At 36.6% G+C, this 22,765-nt stretch overlaps 1 protein-coding gene and 1 long non-coding RNA gene across 3 annotated transcripts; one reads left to right on the forward strand and one right to left on the reverse strand.

Annotated features, from left to right (window-relative positions):
* Positions 1-7,053: 7,053 nt before the first annotated feature.
* Positions 7,054-11,324, forward strand: LOC127508975 (uncharacterized). The gene is made up of 4 exons (XR_007929054.1): positions 7,054-7,201; positions 10,209-10,247; positions 10,361-10,639; positions 10,816-11,324. It is a non-coding gene; the product is annotated as an uncharacterized LOC127508975 (long non-coding RNA).
* A 4,423-nt stretch (positions 11,325-15,747) lies between these two features.
* On the reverse strand, positions 15,748-19,593 carry LOC127508880 (uncharacterized). 2 transcript variants are annotated; one of them, XM_051887352.1, is made up of 6 exons: positions 19,029-19,593; positions 17,958-18,182; positions 17,701-17,854; positions 17,489-17,587; positions 17,202-17,341; positions 15,748-17,098 (listed from the first exon to the last, which is right to left on the reverse strand). In XM_051887352.1, the coding sequence occupies exons 1-6, from the start codon at positions 19,040-19,042 to the stop codon at positions 16,837-16,839; spliced, it is 894 nt and encodes a 297-aa protein (XP_051743312.1). In that variant the 5' UTR covers positions 19,043-19,593; the 3' UTR covers positions 15,748-16,836. The 2 variants fall into 2 exon arrangements, with proteins under 2 accessions (XP_051743312.1, XP_051743311.1); XM_051887351.1 differs by lacking the exon at positions 19,029-19,593 and having other exon boundaries at positions 17,958-18,497.
* Between the last annotated feature and the right edge of the window lie 3,172 nt (positions 19,594-22,765).

Consider the following 22,765-nt stretch of genomic DNA (forward strand, 5'->3'; position numbering starts at 1 on the left):
AACCTGTGGCAGCATAAGTAAGCTCACATATATATATGTAGGGCAAAAGTCTAGAACTCAAAGCAAATGTAATGCTTTGACATACTTGCTTTTTTTAGTGAAGATGAACATTTTCTCCACACAGATTCTCAAATCTGTACTAAGCCCTAGAGGACGAAGGCTAAAAGCTAGCACCGTCAACTCAAACTTGATTAAGAAAATCAAGTGGCTCAGAGGAAAAAACACTTTCCATAGCATGAAAAGTTCTAGAAAGTGGGGCCTAGCATACACCTGCATAACTTATCTATGCAAAGATAAGGGCCTACCACCTGAGAAAAACAGCATCAGGGAGTCTAAAAACGGTCTACAACCTAGCTGTTAACCTCACCAGTTGCACCTACATAAACAAGGGGACAATGAGCATACGGCCTAAAAACTCCCTCGGGAGGAGGCCAGAACTAGGAACTATACCACCTGACGAGGGATAGTATACATAGAGTTAACATATAACACACCTAACCTAGCTTTAGCCTGGCCCCTAAGCTACAGGCCTTCTTACAGGGCCACAAGCCTAGTGAAGTCTGGGCTTCACCTCCAAATCTCAAGGATAAGAGAAAGAAAGCAAAGCTCACAAGCAAACAATGTCAGGTGGGCGATTAAGGTCAACCTAAACATACAGTGTTATGCGAAAGTTTGGGAACCCCTTACAGAATCTGTGAAAATGTGAATAATTTTAACAAAATAAGAGAGATCATACAAAATGCATGTTATTTTTTATTTAGTACTGTCCTGAGTAAGATATTTTACATAAAAGATGTTTACATAAAGTCCACAAGACAAAAAATAGCTGAATTTATTAAAATAACCTCATTCATAAGTTTGTGAACCATTGATTCTTAATACTGTGTGTGGTTACCTGGATGATCTACAACTGTTTTTTTGTTTTGTGATGGTTGTTCATGAGTCTCTTGTTTGTTCTGAGCAGTTAAACTGAGCTCTGTTCTTCAGAAAAATCCTCCAGGTCCTGCAGATTCTTCAGTGTCAAGGATTTTTTGCATATTTGAACCCTTTACAACAGTGACTGAATGAATCCATCTTTTCACACTGAGGACAACTGAGGGACTGAAACACAACTATTAAAAAAGGTTCAAACATTCACTGATGCTCCAGAAGGAAACACGATGCATTAAGAGTCGGGGGGTGAAAACTTTTGAACAGGATGAAGAGGTCCAAATTTTTCTCTTTTTGTTGAAATATTTTTTTTTTCATTTAGTACTGCCCTCCGGAAGCGACAGAAGATACCTACATTTTTCACGGAAGACAAATTATGTACAATTTACCTTGATCTTCAAATTCAAAATGTTTTCACCCCCCATCTATTAATGCATTGTGTTTCCTTCTGGAGCATCAGTGAATGTTTGAACCTTTTTTAATAGTTGTGTTTCAGTCCCTCAGTTGTCCTCAGTGTGAAAAGATGGATCTCAGAATCATTCAGTCACTGCTGGAAAGGGTTCAAATATGCAAAAGATGCTGGAAAACTGAAGAATCTGCAGGACCTGGAGGATTTTTCTGAAGAACAGATTTTAAGTGCAGTTTAACTGCTCAGAATAAACAAGGGACTCATGAACAACCATCACACAACAAAAAAACAGTCATAGGTCATCCAGGTAACCACACACAGTATTAAAAACCAAGGGTTCCCAAACTTTTGAACAGGGTCATTTTAATAAATTCAGCTATTTTTTTTTGTCTTGTGGATTATATGTAAACATATTTTATGTAAAATATCTTACTCAGGACAGTACTAAATAAAGAATAACATGCATTTTGTATGATCTCTCTTATTTTGTTAAAATTATTCACATTTTCACAGATTCTGTAAGGGGTTCCCAAACTTTCGCATAACACTGTACATACTAACTGAAGTGACGAGTGCTAACTCAAACTACTCTAGAAAACAGCAGATGAGAAGCTACTCTAAACAACAGGTGGCTAAGAGGTGGCCATTTTGTGGCCTGCAATATATATAATACTAGCCAACCTATCAAACTTCAGTTTGCCCAAAAACCCCTTACTTTTTCTGACCAAAAACCGAGGAGGTGCAGGAAGAAGGGGCAAGGGCAGATATAAAGTCGCCCTCGCAACGAGAGGGAATCGATTACCGACGCTACTGGCGTATGTGATCGATCACCTCCTTTAAAACCTGCTTCTTCCTCTTCGAGTCCAGCCATCTCTGCTTCTTGCTCCGAAAGGAGGAGGCACCTGAGCGGCCATACTGGACCTCTGGCCCTGTCTCAGAGCCTCAGCTCGAGATGGACCAGCCTCCTGACTAACTACATGCTCAGAAAACTATACAAAAAAACAAGGTCTTATTTTAAAAACATAAAATATAGACCCATCTCATCTTCCTGCAGCTCAAAGACCGAAGATTCCTAATACTCTTTTTTTTTTTTTTTTTACATTAAAGGATAGAATCTAGGGTTCTTTTAAGCCTAAAAGATCCTCTCACTATCAAACCAAAAAAGCGGGCCGACAGAAATAATCACTATGGGCCCAGCCATCAGTCTGACAATAAGAAGTATCTGAGCATGATATAAAATATATATACATGCATATAAATAAACATACATATATATAGGAGGTGGAAGAAGAAGAGGAGAGGGTAGATATAAATCGCCCTTATGTAGCTGGGGGATCGATTACAAACGCAGAGGTGTTTACAATCGATCACCCATCTCACTCTCGCTTCTTCCTCCTCCCGTCTGTCTGGGCTCACATACAAATCTGAACAGCTAGGGGTTTTTCCATGCCCTCCCGATCTCAAACGCAGAGATCAGGAAGGAATGGAAAGTTTATGGGAGCTGCAGCGTTCATGGACAGAAAGGAACCGCTCGTCGAGCCGTCCGCATGCGGCACCTTTCTTAACGCGCTCTCACGGCAGCTGCAGTCTGCTGAAAAGCACGTCCCCAAAACACCAAGGAATACAACTCTCTCAAACTTCCCAACGAGCTCACCTGTGAGCCCTATGATTGCAGCCGCCGTTTTGCCTCAGCACGAACGGGGCCAGAATCACCAGGCGCAGATGCGGACACCTCTTCCCTCGGGAAGAGTGCTGAACGAGAACGGAGCGTCCCGATAGGGAGACGCTCACTGTAAACAACAGATAAACACACAGACAGCACCCTCAAGCACTGTCTATGCGCGCTCCTCTCCAGACAGAAAACACCCAGAAATGTGTATATCAAGTGTCAAAACCCTGGGACACGGATGAACACACTCTCTTGAACGTTTGTAAGGCATATTATAGAATCCCTTACTGAAGTCGATATAACCGCAATCACAGAACAGACCCGAAAGACAAAAAGATACTGACTGCTTCTCCAGGTGCTCCTTTTATACTTCCAGGTCGCGCCATATTACATCATAGGCTGTCGCCGGCCAATAGGGATTGGAGTTGTTGGATAGTTGGCTTTCAGACACCAGGTCACGTGTGACGTTCCCCAAAGCGTGTTCAACGCAGAGTTGAGTTCCCTTCGAAAGGGAACTATTGTTTACCATACTAATGTTTAGCATTTTTTAATTATTTTGATGCAGTGGTTATAAAACCCAATAAATTCAGAATACTCAAAACATTTAAGTAAAAGATTATTTTAGTAGAACCTAAAAAATATTATTTTATACTACACAAATTTGGTAATTAAAATGTAATTGAAATATTGAATAAACTAACACCTAATCTTTATGGTTAAGTGTTAGTTAGCACCAGAATGCACTAATGTAACCATCAAAGAGACTATCACTATTTACTTGAATGAACTGTTAAACAGCATGCAGTATATATAGCCTTGAAGTTTCACAGCCCATCTTGACTTAATCACAGACATACTCTTCACCACGAAGATCAGTGATTTAACAGACTTTAATTGCAGCGTACTCAGTCTTTATAAGTTAATAGTACTATTCAGGTTTACAGTGTGTGTCACATTTCTTATTGTGTGTTAATAGTTAAAAAGACCAAGACAATCTTCCAATGTATTTTAAGTATTCAAATGCAGTTTAATGGTACATTGCAAAAACTAAACACTCTTTAATGAACAGTTCAGTGTACATATGGCCCCAAACTATAGATGATGACTGACCCATCCACTGGAGTAAGGATCAAAGTAACAACATCCTCTCCACCAGTGCTGCCACTGGGATCATCCCCCTTATGAAAGACTGTGGCATCTACTCCATCGCTGGCACCACGATCTTCCCCGCTGGACGACATGCTGTGGTTACTCTCAACTCCACTGTCCAGGGCAGAATATTTCACTATAAAATAAGCAGCTGGAGTGTCTATTTCTACAGTAAAACAAGCCTGATATTGACATGACCTGAAAGGCTGCTCTGTAAGAAAGGAGCCATTGCTCCAAATGTCATACAGATAACTGCACAACTCTACATTGACTGGCTGACATTCACTAAGGTGAAACAAATGACAAATCTCTAGCAGCACAGTTACCTTTTAGAAGACTTGTAAAAATGTTCTTTATTGTGTCAATGGACACCTCCTCTGGGGATAAAAAGGAATTAGCTGTGATCCCGTCAGTTGTGAAGGACCCGGACACGTTCCTCTTCCCCAACAGAAGAAGAGGATTCATCCCTAAGGCATGCATTTTGTGAATCTGTAATCACATGGGAAAAACATTACTCAGACATTAATAGGAAAATGCTGAATGTAAAATATTACTTTTAATAAAATTAATAAGGCAGTGTAAATCTTTTTTTTTTTTGGCAGAAGCAATTATAAGCAAAATATAAAGACGCTATTTGTTTCATCACACACACAAATACATACACATGTGCACACACTTAAAGGGATAGTTCACCGAAAAATGAAAATTCTGTCATTTACTCACCCTCAAGATCCTGTGATAAACAACAAGCACACATTTTTACATGAGCAAACATGAAGTCATTCACTGCAATGTTGTTTTTATGCTTCTAAAAAGTAGCATAGACCAATACGATTCCCATGCTGCTGTGGTGCTGCGGTTTGAAACACGTCATAAATTGGTTATAAACAGGTCGAAGTTGGTCCAAGCTGTTTCAAGATGGTCATAAACTGATCAAAGCTGGTCCAAGAAGGAAATGAGCTGATCTAAGCAAATCCAAGCCTGGACCTGCTGGTCATTGGAAGATGAACTCAGACTCCCTTTAAAAATCAGACTTGTGGCAAATATGTATGTACTTGTAAATATCACCATTTAGTACAGTAAAACATTATCCTCTCTGACGTAATCTGATCTCATAAAACATCTTAATTACAGTTTTTTCCAACTGCTTATACACAAAATCTGTTCATGTCACACAATTTTTGACAAAAATCTGTTTTCAATTGCATAAAATACTTTTTTAAAACACTACACACAATTCTCTACCTAAAACACAACAATCTAACAGCAATTGACTTGCTTTCATTTTCCAAACACAACCAATCAAAATGCTACTTATTTACCAGGTCTCTCACACACACACACACACACACACACACTTCAAAAAGTGAAAAACATTCACATCTCCAAAAGATTATAACACACTGAAAAATTAAAAACAGTTACTAAATTTACCAAGAGTTATTATTATAGTTAAAATTAAAACCTGGAAAAAAGATTTCCTCCTGCAATGATGTCTGAATGAATGGGATAACAATTGCTTTTAGTTTGAAATATAAAACATATAAGTAAAAGAATATTAATTTTAACAAAGTCAATGCATAAGGGATTTGTTGTGTGGACATGTGCAGACATGTTGGGGTTTCCATGTTTTATGCAGGGATTACATAGACTTTTCTGTGTAATCTGCCCCATCTATCACAGTAAACTTTCTTCATTTTTATAATTTAAAAAGTTGTTTTGCAAATGGGTACATTCTGCTAGTTAAATAAAAAATATAAAGACCAATAAACCTGGAAAAAGATCTCTTGCAGCAATGTCTGAAAGAAAAGGCTAACATTTGCTTTTAGTTTATACTGAAATCTAAAAATCTCTCTCTCTCTCTCTTTCTCACACACACACACACACACACACACACACACTCATTTCAAAAGTGAAAAACATTCTGCTCTTTTAATGAAGATGTTAATAAATAAAATACCAGTGTTAATAATAAAAGCAAACAGTTACTAAATTTACTGAAGCCAATTATTATAGTTTTAGTTAAATGAAAATATAAAATTTCTTACAGTTTTCAGAGAGCAGGAAAACACTCCTTCTGACACACATGAAATGGTTTACAAACTCTCTCTCTCAAAGTGGCTTGCAGTGGTTAGTTCAAAGCTGTAATTGTTCACCTCAGGAGATTCGCTGCTGTGACTGTCAGTTCAACAGTGTCGCAGTTAATCGAGGCCCTGGGGCTGCTGCACCTTCTCGTGTCTCAAACATCAATAACAGCCTCTGAGAGCTCGAGCTGCTGCTGAGACGCGCCTTCTGGAGATGAAGACTGACCCCCGCTGCTGCTCGAAGCAGTCTCGCGACAGAGACAGCGCCTTACGGGCGTCTTCCCGCTGCTCACCTAATGTCAGCCGCTTTAACCCACAATAGGGCTATTCAGCGGGTTTGTTCAAAAGAAGGCACCAGATTTGGTTTCAAACAATAAGCGTATTTACAAGTCTTTGCACAGCCGTTGTGAATGCCTCAGGGGTGGAACATCGACACCAGTTTATGCAGCATATGTAAAAATCAATACAATACAAATCCGATTTAAATCAATATACTATTTTATTAATAGCGTAGGGTATGATTTTAATGATGCCGTAGATAAATAATGTGATATGATTTTTACAGATCCATACATCTGCACGGGCAGATATCATATATATATATATATATATATATTCTAATACAGGCTTAGAAATACTCGGTTGTTATTTATAGGTTAAACTTATATGTGCTTTTCCGTTCCCCGGATAGTAAGGGGTATTTAAAACAATATATTTCCTTATAAATATAAAGCAGGCATATTTAACAGTTATTTCTAGTAAAGAGATTGAAAGCTTAAATTCGTCAGTAGGTTTTCCCTGAGGGCAGGACACCCCCAGATCCCAATCCCTCCTCTTTCAATCAGGGATCATATAAACGGTCCAGAAACCCTGGAAAACACAGGAAATTGTGCGCTCCTGATCGACTGTGAAACTACGGACTTCTTCTCCACTTCTCCAACAGAAAAATGTCAAGAATCTGTAAGTAAAAAAGAAAATCCTCTTTATTTAACATTTGCGCCTTGTTGTGATGCCTGGCCTGGGGATTTATTTCCTTAAGTCTGGAAAACGTGTTTTCTTGTAGGGAATTGCTGGGGTGATTGTTTTTATGTGTTAAAAGCTCATGTTAAAAACATTATTCAGAAACTATTTGTCAGTTTGATAGCGAGTAACGTCCAGGCTGAATTCAAATATTCTTAATATTATTATGGTTATTGGTGAAGGAAAATGCGGTGTCGAAAACTTCACACTGTATTTGCTGACATGAAGCGTCCGGAGCTGCACTTTGAAATGACTCTAATTTTAACAGTGTTGTTCATATCAGTTTTCTATGATATTTGTTGGATATGCTCTCGGATGGCGTTTTTTCCTCGGACCGGCGTGAAATATGAATTGGATATGTTTGTACCATGTAGTTTCTCTCCATACATGTGGTGATCATGGCATGATACACGCAGCATCCGTGTGTGTTTACAGTCTGTATTTCCGCTTCCGCTTTCACATCGCACATATTTCTGTTTGACATTTTTACTTTCAGTTTCATGTGCGCCTCAATGTCTGTGTATTTTATGTATATGGGTCATTCCTGGTATGCGGTAACATTTTGGCTTCATAAGCAGGGTTGCCAGGTTTTCACAACAAAACCCGCCCAAAACTAGCCCAATCGCATTTCAGGGGGTCCCACGGTAAAAATCGCTTTCTGGGGGGTAAAATTCGCGTTTTTGGCGGGGCTCCCCTGGTAAAATCGCATTCCAGGGGCTAAATATCACATTATTTTGGGTCGATTTAACCCGCGGCAACAGTGTAAAAGTAGCCCAATTCCGCGGGAAAACCGCGGACTTGGCAACACTGTTCATAAGTGTTGGAAAAAAAAAGGTTCATGAAGTGTTGAAAAAAAAGGTTCATTAAGTGTTGGAAAAAAAGGTTCATGAAGTGTTGGAAAAAAAGGTTCAAATATTTAACGTTGCTGCCAAATTATTATTTAAAATGACTTGTCTAACAGGGTGGAAAGGAGCATAACAGGGTGGAACACCAGTGTTAACAGGTTCTTACAGTGGATGAGCTTTCCGTCGTTGTCCTGCATGGTTTGTCATCTTTAATGTGTGGAACTGCACCTATATAATATTGTTTCAAAATAATTAAAAAATAAAATAAAATAAAAAAAATCCAGATTTCCTTTGGGGGAGGGACACAAAAAATAGCTATGTGGTTCCTTATCACAATCAATCATGATGGCAAAACAATTCTCTGCTCAGATGGTTAGAGAATGCCCTTTTTTGAATAACAACAGCATATGTTAAATATTTGTTTACTTGCATCTTTTAATAAATGAAGGCCAGTATCACTGATACTAATACTGGTACTGATTTTTCTATATAAATAATGAAATTTATATTTTTTGCATTATAGACATTCACATTACAGTTATACTGTAATGTGAAACTTCTAAAATTAGGTTCCAAATTAGGGTCTTTGTAACAATGGTAGAACCCTTTTTGGTGCTGAATAGAGAGCCCCTTTATATAAGGTTCCATAAAGAACTGTGCAGTTTATTTTCATTATTCAGTATCTTTATATTATTATTACAATTTGAAGACTACAAAGAAATTTTAAGAAATAAATAATTTATATAATATATACATATGTATAGAATTTGCTATGTACATTAAATACTATTTATTCCATTCGAATTTCCACCCTGTTAGTTTCACATTCCAACAGGGTGGAAAAGTTTGAGCTAAGTTAGCCATAGCTCTTTGAGTGATCAACATTAAGCTAGCTAACCTTCTACAGATAAACAGAACTTTTATAACTATGTCAGATTTGTTTTTACGTTTTTTGATAGGACAAACATTCGTCATAATATAGCCTAACAGGGTGGAACTTTAAGGGTGGGACAAGCAGGATAACATTTCAAAAACTAAAAAAAAGTTAGAAGTGAGAGTTGAAGCTAACCTCAGCTTGTACAGTTGAATTCCAGCAAGAAAAAGAAATGATGTCACTTCTTGAAAATGGTCTCAATGAAATTGCAGTCGGTTTTGGAAGGCGAGAAAGTACATACTAACAGGGTGGAAGATGACTTCAGGGACACGGTAATTGAGGAAAATTCTAAAAAATAACTATTTTCACATGATTTATATGTATGATTAGAGGCAGTTTAGTCTAGTCTATAATATAATTTAAAAATATTTTGAGGTTTTTATCATTTCATGGTTTATATTTCTTCTGAAAGTTGATTACTTTTCACTGAGGACATGATAAAATTGAACGCATATATCAATAAAAAGGTGTGTAAAAAAAAATCTATTATCTCTGTTTAAGTGATAAAGAAGACCTAAATATACAATTTAAGCCATTTCTTAAAAATATGTGACTCATTTTAGAAATAATATGAGTAAATAAATCATTGAGACAGTAAAAGTCACTGCATAACAGCAATGACCCATATGTTAAATACACATCCTTTATTTATTATATTTTGAAATCTGCTAAATACTTCTAAATAATTTGTTGTAATTATATATTTTTTTTCTGTATTGGTATTTTCTTTTCAGTTTCTTTTGATTATTAATGTTTTTCCTTTCATTTTGCTGTATTCAGATTATGTATATAATAATTAAAAAGTATTTTTTTTAAGTGCAGTGTTATTGATTGAGGTAGTATAAATGGCTCAATATTACATTGTTATTGTCCATCTGAGAAAAACAGATATTCAGTATTTGATGATTAAAAGTGTATGTTTTGTGTTAGAGTTGTATATGGAGTTTGAACCAATTTGCTGAACACATTTTTAATTTTTTTATAAATTTGTGGGGTGATGTTATTTGTTACAAACAGTTGTTAAAAGACAATTCTTACTGTAAACATGTTTATAATATCAATGTGAATATAGTCACAGCTGCTGATATGTCATTATATTGTAAATAAATATGTATCAATTGAAAAATTTAATTTACAAATTTGTTATGTTTTATTTTTTATTTTTCAGTAGCGGATAGCCCTAATGTCATTGCAGACTCAGACAAAGGTAAAAATAATACTATTTTCTACTGATAGAATATTTTATTCCTGTTTACCCCCCCCCCCCAAAAAAAAGTATATATTTTTTAATATTATTAGCCAACTTGGCTACATTCCCAGGTTTCATTGACCCTACCGGAGACGATTGTGAAGGAGGCCCCGCCACAAGCGAGTCATCAAGGGTTGGGAGACGAGACTCTACCGTTAATTTTACTCAAACGAGAACAAATCCTCAGGAACAAATGATATCCATCAGCGAACCGGTAGATCTACCGTCGGAAGCCAGCGAGCAGCCGGGACCGAGCTCCGCAGCGCCTCCAAAGAAGAACAGGAGTCGTGACAACGGATCCAGTCCACAAAGGAACACGACTCCCACTGCCCATGAAGAAATAAAGTGCAGTAAGTTTTGATTCTTCCTTATTATTCTTTTAAACTAAATCATTTTCAATATTTGGTATATTAATTTGTTTAAAATTATATAGAATACCCGTGTTAATCAAAACGATGCATGTGCAATTAACTGTTATTCCTTCGATAACGGCCTTTAATTTAAGTTTTGGTTATTATATTTCTAGAAGAAGAAGAGCGAAGGGGAGCTCGTCGGAAGCACGAGTTTGTTAACAGAATAGCAGCTCTCCTCGCCGCTGATCGTAACAGATCATCAGAGGAGACCGCGTCTATTCACAACAAACTGGACTCATTAAACGTCAGAATGTCAACTATTGATAACAAACTGGACTCATTGTTCGCGTTCCTCCAGGAGGATCGAGACAGATCGGCAGCTGAATTTGCAACCATTCGCAACATAATAAAAGCCGAATTTTCTGCATTGCACAATAGAATTGACGCACTTGGTGTCGGACATCGAGAAATAATAGACGATATACAGACTCGGTGCAGTGATATTATGCAGCGTCTCTCACAAATGTCTCCACGGTTACACGGTGTAATATCATTGAGCCTGCTGCACCACAGCAAACTTCCTTGATTATTTAGATTAGTACACCATGTGACTACAGAAGAGTCAAGTTGAAGACTATTAGAGGAAAAATTGATTGTTGAGTGAACTCGTGTGTATGTTTTCTTGTTAATTGTACATTAAATTTCTTCCTTTAATTCAGTTAGAAAGTGTGATTCTTTTGGCTTTAAGAGCTGCTTGAATTTCAGTGAAGTCTCTGGATGCTTCCACAGGTAAAACTGGCATGATTTGACATCTTACCAGTTAAACAATTTAAAGTTAAAAAGATAATTTCTATTAAAGACAACCAACCTCAACAACAACATCTTTTACTGAGACTGATGCATGATATTCTCGTAGATATTGTGATTGTGACAGACCAGAGGTCTCATTGGTTAACCTGCAGCCCTTTAGCACCATCTCTGCCATCTATTGAGGTGAACAAAAATAAAATATGACGCTTTAGTGGTGTAAACCAATCAGACCATGACGTTCTACCACTTTTTTTTTTAAGAAATAATAAAAATATTTTTAACTACAGATGTAGAATTTATTAAAGTGCATAGAAACACTAGAAACACACAGGTGTTTGCATCACTGGGTCTGAAGCCACTGTGGTGGATAAGAGAGAGTTCAATCCATCAGGTGTTCATGTGCCGCTGAAGGAAGAAAAAGACACAGACAAACATGTGGACAAGACCATAATTAGACACTGCTGATCTGAATGTAATAAAGTGAACTGCAGTAGACTCATAGTTTATATTGAAAGTTAATTTAGTTTACCCAGCCTTAATATTAATGTGAATGTACTGTATGCAACACTCATGCATGACTGATAGAAACATGGTTACTTCACAGTAGACACAAATATTTTTGGCTGAATGGTCAAGGTGCTTTACACAGTATCATTCATTTAACATAACGTTTCCATTATTGCCATTACAAACAGTCCATAACAACCCATAAAAAACACACACACACACATAAATATATACAGGTGCATCTCAATAAATTAGAATGTTGTGGAAAAGTTCATTTATTTCAGTAATTCAACTCAAATTGTGGAACTCGTGTATTAAATAAATTCAGTGCACACAGACTGAAGTAGTTTAAGTCTTTGGTTCTTTTAATTGTGATGATTTTGGCTCACATTTAACAAAAACCCACCAATTCACTATCTCAATAAATTAGAATACTTCATAAGATCAGTAAAATGATATTTTAAACAGAAATGTCAGGCTTCTGGAAAGTATGTTCATTTCTATGCACTCAATACTTGGTTGGGCCTCCTTTTGCATGAATTACTGCATCAATGCGGCGTGGCGTGGAGTTGATCAGCCTGTGGCACTGCTCAGGTGTAATGAAGCCCAGGTTGCTCTAATAGCGGCCTTCAGATCATCTGCATTGTTGGGTCTGGTGTATCTCATCTTCCTCTTGTATATTGCACCTGCTGCAGCCATGGTACGGCAGCAAAGCTCCTTGATTATTACGCTGGAATGAGAGTATAGTTCCTAGCCATATCGGCCTAGAAAATCACAACTTTTCATTTTCCGTCGGTCTTAGTACACGATGTAACTACAGAAGAGTCAAGTTTTAAATAGGAAAAATATTGAAACTCTTTGTTCATTTTTTAAGGAGATGCTAACGATCTAATCAGATTCAATGAACTATGCTAAGCTATGCTAAAAGTGGTACCGCTAGACCCGGAGATCGGCTGAATGGATTCAAAAACGGTAAAACTGAACTGTTTAACTCTAGGGGAGTTGGAAATTTTCAAAAAATTTCCAAATTTTCAAAAAAAAGTGGAGTGTTCCTTTAACGCTGGGTTCTTTGGGAAGCTGAAAAAGGTAATCTTTCCCTCACAACCAAAAACACACTTCTTTGGTGACAGGAGCCGCGTCTCATTTCAGAGGCTCTGTCCTCCGAAGGTCGCATCTGAAGGCTGCATACGTCATCAAGGATGTCATATTTAAGAAAAGTAACCATAATAAAATTGACTGATATTCATTGTGAGGCGTAAAATACTGTAATTTCTTTCTTACTTTGCAATCTAAGGGTTATTTTTCTTAAATGAGTCTGCCTCGATGATGTGTGCAGCCTTCAAAGGGTGCAGCCCCTGAATTGGGACACAGACATTGTTGAAAAATCTCTCAGCTTGTGTATCCCGAACAAAACAGGTTGATGGGCGTGGGCGTGCTCTTGCTCTGGGTGATGTGTGTGTGTGTGCACACTTATCAGGGAGAAGTGCCTATACAAGGAATTACGCTCTTTATTACGTGATAAAGGGCCATACTCGAAAAAAACTCAGAATCCCGTACCGAAACCGGAAATAGTCATTTGGCACAGAAATACTCTGTCATACGTCCAACTCGTGTTTTGAAACTTTGTCCATGTTTAGCATGAGAATCCAACTCTAGTGTAAATAAGGGTGTACTCTCACTAGACCCGAGCGCGATTGTCCCCCTCCCACACTCACACTTAACATCCCAGGCCGGAGCACGCTTATGTCATATTTGATGCAAATTTTTGAATGGAAGAAAACAGAAAGAAATGCGCTTTCACTAAGATACTGCCTAATATATTTATCATTTATGCCATGCATCAAGTTTCAACAGCACGGTTCAGAGGATTGCAAAGGCAGCTGGAGTTATTGGAGGAATTTGCAGCTTTACTCGCAAACTACAATTCACGGCCTGGGACACTTTTAAGCTAGCTCGCATTGTATTCTGTTCAGCGATGGCATTTTTTTTCAAGATTAGTTATCTTGAGAGCTCTTTCCTGAGATCCAGGTGGATATTTCTTGTCAAATGTTGCATGGGTGGTATCGAAATGTCTTTTGATATTGTAGGTTTTGCAATTGCCCAGTGTTTTACTGCAGAGCAAGCAGAAAGGCTGCCCATCGCGCTCATCGACAGCAAACTGATTCTCCCACTCTTCAAGCACTCTCCTACCTTCACTGCTAGTGCTACGAGTCTTTTTGTTTGGTCTTGTTCCTTCATTGGAATTTTCCTCACTTCTTTTTTCTCTTCTAATCACAAATTTATAATTGATAAACGCTAATTGATGACTGTTTTAAATCTGCGCGCTCGTAATTGTGTGTGTTAACGGTGTAATTGCGTCAGTACATAGCAGGTCTGCGCATGTCGGAAAACAATGGCTATATGATCACCAAAATTATTTTATATGACAAAAACAATTATTGTTCAAACATTTATTTCTTTAATACATTTTAACTTAGGCCTGTTTGAAATGAAAAAAAAAAAAAGATTTGTAAAACTAGAAGATGTTTAAGTGAAACTGTAACTGGTTGTTTATAAATGTATTGTAAGTTGATCATTACATGTGTTATTGACCAGTTCTTAAGACTTAAAAAGTTCAACAACAATATTGAAGGTCACAATTTTTCCTTGGACAATCAGCATGTAACAAATTTCTTGTTCAGATACTGTTTTTAAACTTTAAACTTTTTATTAAATATAAGAACATCTTTTTAACACAATTGTAAGGAAAACATCTTTTTAACAGTTGTAAATAAAAACATTTTAACGCCATTGAAAATAGTCTGATTTTTAATTATCAGTTAACATGAAAAACAATGAACATCCATATAAGTAGGTGAAGTAAAATTTAATAAAATAAAAAGCAAAACAAAACCATATCTTTAGAAAAAAAGTCCATTTACATGTCAAAACAAAAGAAATCACATCTTTCAAGATGATAATGACTTTTAAAACAGTTCTGAAGGTATTTATTCTAAAGAATAATGGATTAGTAAGACTTTACATGCCATCATTATCACAATGTACAGAACAATAAGCAGACTTTATTTGTCATGTCATGATACTGTGGTTCTGATGGCCGTGTTTGCTTTGGCTCTGTGTGTCTCTCCGGTGCAGCATGCCTTTTTTCACTGGGGTTTGTTTGGTCGGCATTTGTGGACAATGACACCTGATTATAACATACCCACCCAGCACAAGACGTCACTTCAACATTGTTTTTTAGCCTAAATCAAGTTGGCTTATCATGGCCTTCATTTAGCCCAAAAATAGACGTTGTAAATTGGGCTTTGTTCGGTCCGTCTGATTTGGTCCAAATTTAGCCAGAAACGTGCGTCAGGTTTTTTTTTTTTTTGGCAGTTTCATTTCTACACCACATTTACCATTTCTAAAGCTATATTATATTATATTATATTATATTATATTATATTATATTATACCGACTTGTACATTGTTTTACATTTCATCTTATCAAAGGAAACGATCTGTCATTTTAGAAAGAAAATGTAAATGTATATGCTTTATATAAACAAATGATTGCCTTTGTAAGTGCTTCCGCTTTCCGTATTCTTCAAAAAGTTTACGCTGTATGTCCTACGCCTTCCCTATTCTACTTACAGAACGAACGCAGCGCCAGTTACATTTTTTCCCCTAAGTAGAATAGGGAAGGCATAGGACATACTGCGTAAGCTTTTTGAAGAATACGGAAAGCGGAAGCACTTACAAAGGCAATCATTTGTTTATATAAAGCATATACAGTTGTATTTTTTGTAGAAAATGACCGATCGTTTCTCTAGATAAGACCCTTTGTAATGAAGGGTCAACAGAGGAGGAATCTATTTGCAGGTTTTATTAAGATCAGTATCAACAGGGCAAGTGCAAAGGCAGAGACGTAAACAGGAACAGGCAATGGTCGAGGCAGGCAGCAGACAGTGTTCAGGATACAGGCGAAGATCAGGGCAGACAGCAGAGAATCACAGTAAATTATCACGAAATTTTAATTTGAAAGTGAACTAATTCTTTTAATGAAATGGTTGGTTGAACTCATCTTGGCTGGAGAAGTCAGCCGTCTCTCTCTCGAGGACAAACGGATGATGGGCAGCAGGGCTTTCTGTCTCAGCAGACATGTGGCGATCCTTCTCACTGTAAGAAATAAGGAGAGGTTGCTGAATGTATATTTGAATCTGTTTGTGAGAGTGTGTATAAAGGTTTTGTGTCATTACCTGTTGCAGTACCAGTATGAATATTGAAAGAAAAAACAATATATGTATATTGGTGTATATTTTTTTGTGGCTGAAAAGAAAAAAGTAGGCAAAAATGAATGGCTTGGAAAATGGCTCGCTCATTCATCTTTGTGTAGCCTACTAAAAAAAAAAAAAAAAAAAAAGAGACAAAGCCGCAGGAGTCATTCAGGGCAACTTAGAGAGCAAGAGAGGTGGTGTTTTGTGGCTCAAAAAAAAGTAGGCACAAAAAGTAATGTGGCTTGGAAAATAGCCCGCTCACACTTCTTTGTGTAGCCTACGTTAACATGTAAAGCTTAAATTTACTCCTTCACCGGCAAAAGACTTTCTCTTCAGGCCGTAATCAAAGAGGAGCTCTGCGTTAACTGGAATGTCCCTGGAAGCAATGAAGAGAATGACATCTCTGTCATTGTGGACGAACAGCCTTGGATGGATGTTGGCCCCCGTAGGGCTTCCACTGCTGGAGTATTGGGGAAGCCTGAGGGATGTTCGACGTCCACCCTTGTCTCTTAATCCAGGCCTCCACTCATGACTCAGACGACTGACGCCGACCGAAATGTTCTATAAAGAAGAATCACAAGAAGCATTAGCCATTGTGGTCACATGGTCTAAGAGATTTCACTATTTGTGCCGCCCTGACATTACATATATGACTGTAACAGAAGGTGTATTTGGATCCTCACCAAGGACACGCTGTTCACGCAGCTTGAGCTGCTCGCTGCACCAGCGGTTGTAGCAGTGCCTCTCGTGTTCGTGTCTGCGTGCCCTTTTCGGAGGAGACCCGTCAAGAGTCACTGGGTAAGACTGAACCAGCAAGTCAAACGCCGTCTGTTCATTCATCCTTTTCTCTCTGCTTCTCGTGGTCACACTGGGAAGGTTGTGTCTAGAACACAGAGCAACATTAATATGCAAAAAATAAAAAGGACAAGTGGACCATGAGCAAATTTGTGTACTTGAGATTTTGTAAGAAATGAAACAGCACTTACTTGGCATTGAGTCTGTTCGAATCATTGCAGGGGTTATATATCGGCCTCCCACTACTCAACACAAAAAATTTGTCCTCTGCTTTCGCATCATTTCCTTGAAACGTCGCCGGCCGTACCTTGTTGGAGTACAGACCAAAACCCTGAAAAAAAAAAATAATAAAAAAAAATAAATTGTACTAATATTAAATAAAAATATAAAAACATACATATGTAGCTGTAGTCTTGCATGACTTTATCCACAATATATTTAATCTGCTGTTAAAATGTAATTTTGAATATAAACTTACATGTTCTTGGTCATCAGTCAGCAGTACTTCTGTTTTATCCTCCTTCACTGCAACTGAAGCTCCGTTCGGTATGTGGGTTTTCCCCTCCCATTCCTGAACCTGCAAACAGACATTTGTGTCAGGCATCGCAAACACTCACAAGGTACACGCATCTGTGGAGCACAATGGGTAAAGTAAAATAAAAGATGTTGTTGCTACTAAAATACACTTACGGTCACGTTCGTCACAACATGTGGCTCGTTCGCACCTTCTCCAGGGCTTTGAGGAGCAGATGAAGGTAAAGAGGGCACAGGCAGTGTGGGGTTAGGGAGGACTAGAGGTTTGTTTGTTACCACTAAGCCCTTCTTTTGCATCTCGTCTAACAACCTGAGGAAATTAAACAGTTGTGAATACACAAACATTTGAATAAATATTGAATATTGTCCTGCAACATGACAAAGCAGCACAGCATAACATGTAATTTACACACCTAGCAAGAGGATCAGCAGTTTCCAAAATGTCTTGAATACGCTGGTACTCCCAGAAACGTCCCCTGTGGGTAAATTCAGACATCTCTTTCTTGGCTTCAATCACAGTGGCCCGTACCTCTGCCTCTGCGCGGTCGCGCATGCACGCCGTCCTGAGGTGCCCAGGAAGAGAGCGTGGAGCCTTCTTGCAGTGAGGGCAGAGGAAGTAGATCCTGCTGTGGAAAGATCTGTGTGAACAATAAGACAACAAAATAGTTATATAATACATATCGCTAAGTTAAATAACAAGTAGGCATCATGTCATGAGACTCTTATTCTGCAGCACAACTCTTCAAAAACAACAAACGGCATCAGATTACACAAGGTCGAAGGAACTTTCCAAACAAAGGAATATACTTAGAAAGACCTGTAGTGCTACAGTAAGTTATAGAGAAAAGTGCATTGTTCCCAATAGATTATACTACATTTTCTAGCCAATACGAAATGACATTCAATAAGGCAGAAAACAACTATTTTATTCCAAGAAACCTCTACCCATCAATTTTAAAGACTATTTTGACTTGCTATCTACAAATTGAGCTGACTCCACTGACAATAAGCTATATAAAAACTTTTAGGTGACTGCTACACTGCAAAAAACAATGCTTTTCTCACTTATTATATTTGTCTTGTATCCAGTCCAATAATATATATACATTTTTTTTATACTAAGAAGCATTTACTAGATGAGTAAAAAGTATTGTCTTGGTTTCCGACGACCCAATAAATCAAAATAAGCAAAATAATCTACCACTGGGGTAAAAAGAAAAATATTGTTTTCAGTTTGAATTAAGACGAATTAAGATCTTAAACCACTGGCAGATAATTTAGCTTGTTTTAAGCAAAAAGTCACTTAATTTGGATTTATTTCTTCAAAAAACAAGACAATACTGCTTATATATCTAGGAAATGCTTCTTTGTTTAGTAGAATTTTAGATACTTGGACTGGAAACAAGACAAAAATACTAAGTAAAACATTCTTTGCGGTGTACATAAGGCAAACAGATAGTCAGATAGAAAGTTAGAGTACGTACCCTTCGGAAGCCATTTCAAATGCTGAATATCCAAAACAAGCAGTGACTGGTCACAAACAATAGATGATCTCCAGATGATACTGAAAAACAACTGTAACCTTTCACAGCAGACAGGCTCCTTTAAAGAGACCTCAGGTCAAACAACCAATCAGCCCTCAGCACCCAACAGCCCCCAGATAAAACAACCAATCAGGCTGAATCCTGCAGCCCCTGCCCAGGTGTTGATGGCCCATCATGCTCTAGTGCTGTAGTTTAGCTTAGCTTAGTAAGAAACAAACAACAACAAAAATCTCTTCACCTCCTTAACTGTTTTCAAGTATATGTAGATACCATAAATAAATGAAGATGGAACTTAGTTTATATATAGTGTGTGTCGACATGTAATGTACATATACAGTGATCAGCGTAAATGAGCTCTTTGGTAAAAGTAACATTTTAAACAATATCTCAATGAACACAAAAACAATTTCCAAAATGTTGACAAGACTAAGTTTAATATAACATCTGTTTAACTTAAAACATGAAAGTAAGGTTAATATTATAACTTCGTGAACACATTTTCCAGTTTTACTCAAATTAGGGTGATGCAAAAATGAGTATACCCCGTATATATATATATATATATATACACCCTGTATATATATATATATATATATATATATATATATATATATATACAGTTATATAGTTTGACTGTTGTTTTAAATACTTTATCACAAAGCTTTTTGCATGTTTCAGTTTCACGTATTTTGATGTTATTCCATTACTTTGACAGTAAACAGTGTTTTGAGTTATAGTTGGTCAAAGTTGTGCTACTTTAAAATGACAGAAGCATGTTTTGTGAGCTGGTTTATGTGTGACTCCATTAACACTGCAGTCATCATTAGTACAGGTCACTGTCGTTTACTCATTAGAGATGATGTGCTGTAAATCACTGCATCATGTGATCATGACTGTCACATGATCTGCTGCTACATAACAAAGACTTTATGTGACTCCATTAACACTGCAGTCATCATTAGTACAGGTCCTGTCATTTACACATTAGATGTGCTGTAAATCACTGATCATGACACATTCAGATGCTCTGCTACATAACAAAGGCTCTTTATGTGTGAAAACAACATCTCTGTTTAATTAATCATCTATACTGAGGATATTTTCAACTTAGTACAAACTTTGAAAACAATGTTTTCTTACCTTAAGTGGCAGATAATTTAGCTCGTTTTAAACAAAAAGACTCACTTAAGGTTTTCCCCCACAGAAAACAAGACATAATATCTTATGCAATTTTACTTATCTAGTAAATGCTTCTTGATTTAAGAATTTATAGATATTTGGACTGGAAACAAAACAAAAATACTGAGTAAGAAAAGCTTTTTCCCCCCAGTGTAGACAGTGTCTTGGATTGGATCTCTAATTAATGTATGATGCTAACTGCAAATTTTAAACTATTAAACATTGCAAATAAAAGATAAAAGCTATCATGATCGTCTATTCATTTTTTTTTTTGAAGCCTTAGAAAACAGTAAGTTCTGTAGTGTGAGCTTGTCCTATCTAGCGAGTGCTGATCAGTCTTACTTTTCTTATTCAAATTTGACCGATCTACGTTTTCATGTAACTGAAAAAGTCACTGGGAACTAGGGTTGCAAAGGGGCAGGAAGTTTCCAGTAAATTTCTGGAAACTTTCCGGAAAATTTCCACAGGAACTTAACCTGGGGAATTTTGGAAATATTCCAATTTGGAACCTTAACCAGAATTTATGGGAAATTTATATAAATTTGATATAAATCATATACAAACATAAATATAAACATTTAGTTTAGTCATAATAACATGAAATAACATGAAATAACAGTTATTTCTCTTTTTCGCATCCAATTAATTCTAATTTAGTAAATATGTAAAATAAATATATTTTTACTGCAGCAATTGTTATGTTATTTATTTCAGTGTCACATGATCATTCAGAAATCATTCTTAATATGCTGATTTGATACTCAATTATCAATGTTGTGCTGCTTAATTTTTTGGAACCTGTGATTCATTTTTTTAGGATTCTTTGATGAATAAAAAGTTAAAAAGAACAGCAATTATTTAAAATAGAAATTTTTCTAGCAATACAAATCTTTAATTTCAATTTTTTTTTTATCAATTTAAAATATCCTTGCTGAATAAAAGTATTAATTTCTATTTAAAAAAAAGGGAAAAAAAATTACTGGCCCCCAAATTTTGAACAGTAGTGTATATTGCAGAGATGTTCACAAGTCTCAAAGGTCCAAGTCAAGTCTCAAGTCTTTGTTTAGCAATAATTCGTTCAGCTAGCTATTTTAGGAGTGTATGAGGCTAAATAAATTTACACAATCAAAAAACAACAATTACTTTCAAACTATTACATCTGATCCACTTCATTTAATTTAAAATGCAGATCTACATTGTCTAATAAGACATGCAAATATATTTTCAAATTTATGAGATGAGAATATGGTAAACATAATTTTCATTTTAAATTTTCATAGAATTTCGATTCAAAAGAATCAATGAAACAGAACAGTTACATTTTCAGAGAAATTCATTGTAAAATGTTTTATGCAGGTATGCATAACACTAAAATATTCACAATAGAGTACTGTTTTCTTCTACTGTGACAAAAGAAGATCTTTTCATGTCCAAAGACAAAGTTTTACGCAGACTGGTTACATTTCAGAAAGATTAAATTTGATAGTGTTTTTGCACTTAGCGATGAGGAAGTATAATGAGTCCACCTTGGCTAAACACCCTCTCCACTGGGGCACTGGAAGCAGGAACTGCCAACACTCTCATTGCCACCTGTTTAAGCCTTGGAAATTCATTAACGTAGACATCAGTGTTTATCTTACATGTATAGAACATGAAAACTGCTCTCTCTGCTCAGTATTTAATAAATATAGCCGAATCGCTGGCATTTAAGAATAAGATCTTGCAGGTGTTTGAATCGAGATCATGATCTTTTAACAATTAATTGTGCAGCTTTATTCACTACATAATAGTAACACATAAATACCACAAAATATTTTATTTGACAGCATGCTTGATTCTGTACCTACCAAGATTCTTCTTTACTTCATCGTTGCTGCTCTCAACAACAAAGACTGTTTTTTGTGCTTCAGCCACAGTGAGATCTGAAAATATATGATAGAATAATGGTTAGCGCCAATAATTTTAATGATATACATTAATCACATATTGCTGCACAATTCTTGGTAAACTGAGAATCACAATCTTTTTGTTTAAAATAAAAATTTTCATGATTCTGGACAACTAAAAAAAACAGTTTATTAGAGGTTCTGACAAAATGTTGATTGCTGATCTTTATTTTCTTCACCTCACGCACCAGATGCCATGCACTCAAGGCAGTTGGACATAGTGGTGTATTAGAGGCAAAAAATGATATAAATACTGTTCGGTTTCTCGCACAAACCGATCGTTTCGTGTCTTAGGACATCAGTGTGTCGTCACGAGCCACAGGGTTTAATTTGGATTTGTCTGTGCATGTTTATTTTTACTCCTATAGACGAAGTTTCCATTGACATGTATTATACGATATTATATAATATTTCTAATTAGCATTAGCTAAACTTAGAATGGACACATGATTACCTTTCATGGTGAATTTTTAAATGTCGGATGAAGTTCGATATAGTAGTGCTAGCTTCTTTGATGTTCAAGGGTTAGTTCACCCAAAAATGAAAATTCTG

Source organism: Ctenopharyngodon idella, chromosome 3 (assembly GCF_019924925.1).
Source record: "Ctenopharyngodon idella isolate HZGC_01 chromosome 3, HZGC01, whole genome shotgun sequence".
Lineage (NCBI taxonomy): Eukaryota > Metazoa > Chordata > Actinopteri > Cypriniformes > Xenocyprididae > Ctenopharyngodon > Ctenopharyngodon idella.

What these genes read in the sequence shown, in the direction of transcription:
- LOC127508880 (XM_051887351.1), bottom strand. Translation starts at nt 18,223, where the DNA reads ATGTATTATATAACTATTTTGTTGTCTTATTGTTCACACAGATCTTTC. An exon ending in ATGTTGTGACGAACGTGACC is followed by an intron (nt 17,588 to 17,700) that starts GTAAGTGTATTT and finishes GTCTGTTTGCAG; the next exon opens with GTTCAGGAATGGGAGGGGAA. An exon ending in TGACTGATGACCAAGAACAT is followed by an intron (nt 17,342 to 17,488) that starts GTAAGTTTATAT and finishes TTTTTTTTTCAG; the next exon opens with GGTTTTGGTCTGTACTCCAA.